Here is a 6,000-nt window from a genome sequence, read left to right on the forward strand (position 1 = left end):
GTCCCCAAGAAATTCTTTTAATTTTCAGGGATTTCCTCTCACTTCCTGTTTGACTATGGGACAGGAACTTAAGGGAAATCTCTGTAATGGGACACAGATGGCAAAATAAAAAAAGAAATTGAGTTATAACCCTTACTTGCTCTATCCATAGTTCTACTTTAATGCTGGGTTGTCCTCAATTCACATATTTACTGGCCTAGCATATCCAGCTTGGTCCTGCTGTGATCCACATTCTGCTGTCATATGCCAGGTACCTCACCTGACATCTTCTTTCTTGACATCATCAGCAGCTGGCTCCCAATGACGCCTCACCTTATCAGGCCTCCTTCTCCATTAGTGCTCTATAAAACCCGATGCCTCTTGGAATATGTGACATGCATTTACCAGTAGGCACCAGGAGTGGAGCATTTCATTCCCACCAAAATGAGAATGGAGGATGGGGGGGGGCAAGCTGCAACATGAATGAATCATTTAAAGACAGGGAGACCGGGGGGGTTCATAATTCGAAGAGGCGAGGGTTTAAGAAGTCCAAACATATCTTTCAGCATAAAGGTCTGCTTTAAGTTTTCACAACATTAGGAAAAATGTTCCTACAGAACGTGTTCTACCACTTATATTCCACCAGATTGTGTTCCACCATTTATGTCAATATACATGAGCTATTAGATTGTAAGCTCTCACAAACAGGGCCCTCCTAACTCTCTCGTCTTGAATTCTATTGTAACTGTACTGTTGTCCAGTATATATATTTTTTTTATCACAAAGAAACTTTTTTGAGAAATACACATACAGTAAACATTACAGGTTCCAGAGCAATCATTACAGTTGTATACATCATAACGCAGTGGAAAACATCCCATCAGTCGCGCAATTCCATGGAACTTTGGCACACCTGAAATTTTTCATATACAGACTCAAACAACTAATATTGGGGAATACCTATGCAAGAGCAAACACAGTAAGGAATAAGCATGAATGATATTTATAAAAGACTATAATTAAATCTATCAGGGACAGTCCCGGAGTGTCAAGCCGTGGGGCCCATCATTTCACAAACTTACTTGAGCACACTGTCTCCCTGTATATTGATTCACACATTTTTCTAATTGGATTTCATAGAAAAATGTGTGAGTTCTGGTGAAAAGCTATGTGACTCTTTTGTGAAAACATTTATAAATAGGCCCCTATGTGTAACAAGAAGAGCCTAAATATCTAAAAGCAAATTTACATTTGTGTTGGAGATACATTTTTTGGGCTTGAGATAATGACTTCCTAATGTACACTGTTGACACCACTGGCAACTAGGACAAGCTATTTGCGTGTGATAGATGCTAGTAGTTAAGCCGGAGAGTTTGGTTCTTTTCGGAAAAATAATATTTAGCTTAAAATACATGTACACAAAGCTTGTTCAATAAAGCTGATGTATTTCCGTATGGTGGATCTGCTTCATTTGGCTATTTTGCCCTACTGCAAGTAGACCTCTTTTAAACCAAGGTCATGAATTTGAAAGACTGGCAATCATTCTAGAAACATGGAACAAGAAATGACATTAATGGAATTAATTATTTTCTGTAGTCTTTGGGATGAGTTACTTGCAATGTACACACCAACATAAGTATTCAGTAACAGTCGCTATAATCCCACACAACAGATCATGCTGAATATTATTCATGGCATTTGACATTCCTAAAGTCAGTTAGTTGCTCACTGTCTAGTGGTGTAGGTGTGCAGATATATTAAGTATATAAAAAGCAGGTTTGATTCTGCTTCTGAAAATAGAGAACTCTATATGAGACGCTGTCACAGCAGCAAAATGACAGTAATTACATGAGAACAGCTCAGTCAGTGGTCTATAGATGCAGAAATTCTGTGGTGACAATATTTTTAAAAACACATACAGAGTTTACACTAGGATAAACACATCCATCAACACACATCAGCTTGATAAAAATTGTTTAGATGGAAACTTTTTAAATGAATAAAGTATCCAAGTAAAGGAAGAACACGTATCATAAAAAGTACTACTGTATTACACATTATTCAAATACTTGATACAAGTATAGGGACAATATGAATCATGGTGTGAATAGGTACTATTGTCCATTCCAATTAATAAAATATCTGATACAGTTATGGTGACAGATGCATGTTAGTACAAATGGACACGATTGTACATTATACTGGGACAAAATGAATCATAGTATGAATGGGCTCTAGGGAACATACAAATTATTAAAACGCTCAATACAAGTTTGGGGGCAAATGTATTATAGGATAAAGGGGTACTACTGTATATTTCAATGAATAAAATACCCAATACAAATATGGGGGCAAAAGTATCATAGGATGAATGGTTACTACTGTACATTCCAATGAATAAAATACTCAATACAAGTATGGGGGTAAAATATATCATAGTACTAATGGGTAGTACTGTACATTCCAATGATTAAAATACTCAATACAAATATGAGGGCAAAAAGTATCATAGGATGAATGGGTAGCACTGTACACTCCAATAAATAAAATACTCAATACAAGTATGAGGGCAAAATGTATCATAGGATGAATGGGTACTACTGTACATTCCAATGAATAAAATACTCAATACAAGTATGGGGGTAAAATGTATCATAGGACTAATGGTTAGTACTGTACATTCCAATGAATAAAATACTTAATACAAATATGGGGCAAAATGTATCATAAGACTAATGGGTAGTACTGTACATTCCAATGAATAAAATACTTAATACAAATATGGGGCAAAATGTATCATAAGACTAATGGGTAGTACTGTACATTCCAATGAATAAAATAATCAATACAAGTATGGGGGTAAAATGTATCATAGGACTAATGGGTAGTACTGTATATTCCAATGAATAAAATACTTAATACAAGTATGAGGGCAAAATGTATCATAGGATGAATGGGTAGTACTGTACATTTCAATGAATAAAATAATCAATACAAGTAGGGGCAAACATATCATAGGATAAATGGGTACTACTGTACATTCCTATGAATAAAATACTCAGTACAGGTTTTCCCTTTTGTTGGTTGACCTATAGATTTGTGTCTTTTTTCAACCAGACTAACTATAAGTATGGGGGCAAAATGTATCATAGGATAAATGGGTAGTAACGTACATACATTCCAATGAATGAAATACTCAATACAAGTATGGGGGTAAAATATATCATAGGATGAATGGGTACTACTGTACATCCCAATAATTCACATATTTGATACAAATATGGGGACAAAATGCATCATGGGATGATAATACAAGTATGGGGGGATGCATAGCATGAATTGGCATTACTGTACATTTCAATTATTAAAATACTTGACATAAGAATGGAGGCAAAATGTATCAGAGGATGAATGGGTACTACTGTACATTCCAATGATGAAAATACCTGATACAAGTATGGAGACAAAATGTATCATATAGTGATTGAGTATACTGTACATTCACATTATTCAAATATTTGATTCAAGTATGTTGAGAAATGTAAAACACTATAAGAGCACTACTGTTGTTCATTCAAATGATTAAAATATATACAAGTATCTGGACAAAATTTACCATATTATGAATGGGTACCACTTTATGAATAGTCATAGAAAGCATCGCTCTCACTAGCAATGTCGGGTCAACATTACAAAGCATTGAATTGCCGGCTTTAGTATTACAGGCTACAAGAGGAGTAGGGTCAAGTTTACAGAATAACTGAATGAACTGCTGAAGCATCGCACACTAGAGGTGAGTCAAGTACTGAATGGGCAGACAAAGCAATTTAAGCTACAGGAGAGTCAAGAAAAGTGAATGGACAACTCGTAGCCTACGGGAGAGTCTGAAATGGAAAAGACAGCTGATTCATGCCAGGTAATTGAGGAGAGTCAGGCTGAAGAACTGGACATTAGGTTAATTTCAGGTAATAGGGGAGAGTCAGGTTCAGGTACTAAGTGGACAGGCTGAAGAACTGAATGGACATTTGGTGAATATCAGGTAATAGGGGAGAGTCAGGTTCAGGTACTAAGTGGACAGGTTGAAGAACTGAATGGACATCTGGTTAATATCAGGTGATAGAGGAGAGTTAGGTTCGAGGACTGAATGGACATCTGACTAATATTAGATAATGGAAGGGCATCAAGTTAAAGAACGCAATGAACAGTTGTTTTACGAGGGTAATAGAGGAATGTCGGCCTTAAGAGCCGAATAAACAGCTGGTTAAACATCAGGTAAAAGAGTAGAGTCAAGTTCAGTGGAGTGGACAACTTGTCCATAACAGGCAATAGAGGAGAGGCAGGTTCAAGAAATGAATGGACAGCTGGTCAGTGTGAGGTAACAGAGGAGAGTCGGGTGCAAGAACTAAATGGACAGCTGGTCCATATCAGCCAGGTAACAGGTGAGGTTTAACAACTGATTGTGCCGGTGGTTAAATATCAGGTAATAGAGGAGGGTTAGGATCAAGAACTGAATGGACAGCTGGTCCATCCAAGGCTATAGGAGAGTCCGCAGGTCAAGTCCACAGAAGAGCTTTGCCCATAAGTATGCAGTGATGCCACCTACCTGCGTTCCTCAGCTTCCTGTTCCTGAACACGGATAAGATGACCAACAGGTTTCCTAAAATATCAATGACGATGGTGAAGATGAGAATGGCAGCCAAGGCAGTGGCCACCCATGGAGGACGATCCAGTACCAGCTCCTTGGGGATGTATGAAGAGCCGTTGAGTGCGCTTGCATTGAAGAGCATTTTCCTCGAATTTCGTGTAATTTCTTCTTGGTTCTTTCTTCTGTAGTTGGTGTAGTTGTAGAAAAAACTTCAGCTCATCTCAATTCTCCAGCTGACCGATTTGGAAGAGATGCGAGAGAGGGCACACAGGATGTTGGTAAAGAAGCCATCCTTTGCTCGGCTGCCAAGTTTTTACTTTGCATGTGCATGTGTCAAAGATGATACTTTTATAGCATCCCAGCGCATCTCCTCCAAGGCTGCTGAATTAACTGAAGGCTGCAGGTGACATCTAGCGTTGTGCCAAATCAGCACATCGATCTAATTCCAGTGGTACCTGAGCGCCACCTTGTGGAATAAATTGGCACACCATTGGAGAGTGTATTCTTATACTTCATTTATTCATTCATAAATTAATTCATTCAGTTTTTTTAGATGTATTTACCCCAAACATACAATCAGTAATAATGATAATTTCCATGATTCATCTAATTGTAAGACTATTGTAATAGTAATGTTCACAGTAAAGGGTGTGACAGCAAATAGTTATTCTGCACTAATTAAATAAAGACTGTAACCAAAGAATATAGTGTAACCTACATACAACCTAATCAGTTTTAAAGACGGTTTTGACAATGGCAGGATTATTAAATTTTAAACATAATATTAGTATTAAAATAATTATTTATCAATATAAAACATAAGACTTATTTTTTTGCTCCAAATATTTTTCTATGTAAAAGTCTGGCAAGCCTTACAAAATATTTTTGTATGGAATGCCCATTGTGATGCTCTCTTCCTAGATATTTTAATAGTAATTTTTAGCATTTTATTAGTTTTTTTTGTTCACTTTGCCTCTCTTTGTCCTGTTTTTTTGGCTCCTTTTCCATGGTTCTTTTTAGGCTTTAACATTGATTGTCAGTTTATGTCCTGATTTCACTGCTTACAATTATTATTCTGAATGGGACTCACACATTAAATGTAATCCTTGTATATGTAGACAATCTAATATTGCACTTTTGTTTTTTAACCCTGTACATAAAACAACTATCTTCTTTATATTTATTTGCATTGCTTTTGTTTGGAATTGGATTCCATATAAGATTATATTGTGGTGCAATGTCTATAATAATAAGGAAGCAAGGTTATGTGCAACTGGGTCTACCCAGTGAGAGTAAACTGTATTCCCCTTAATGGGTCAAATAAAATATGTATGTAATATTGTTTGCAGGTAGCATTGCACATTAACTGTTTTTTT

General features: G+C 36.6%; 1 protein-coding gene across 1 annotated transcript in view; it reads right to left on the reverse strand.

Annotated features, from left to right (window-relative positions):
* MTNR1A (melatonin receptor 1A) overlaps window positions 1-4,933 on the reverse strand; it is a 401,978-nt gene extending 397,045 nt beyond the window's left edge. Inside the window, exon 1 of the mRNA XM_073612192.1 lies at window positions 4,583-4,933. Coding sequence (XP_073468293.1) covers window positions 4,583-4,766 — 184 coding nt within the window. The 5' untranslated portion in view covers window positions 4,767-4,933. The remainder of the gene's footprint in view (window positions 1-4,582) is intronic.
* Between the last annotated feature and the right edge of the window lie 1,067 nt (window positions 4,934-6,000).

Source organism: Aquarana catesbeiana, linkage group LG01 (genome assembly GCF_042186555.1).
Source record: "Aquarana catesbeiana isolate 2022-GZ linkage group LG01, ASM4218655v1, whole genome shotgun sequence".
NCBI lineage: Eukaryota > Metazoa > Chordata > Amphibia > Anura > Ranidae > Aquarana > Aquarana catesbeiana.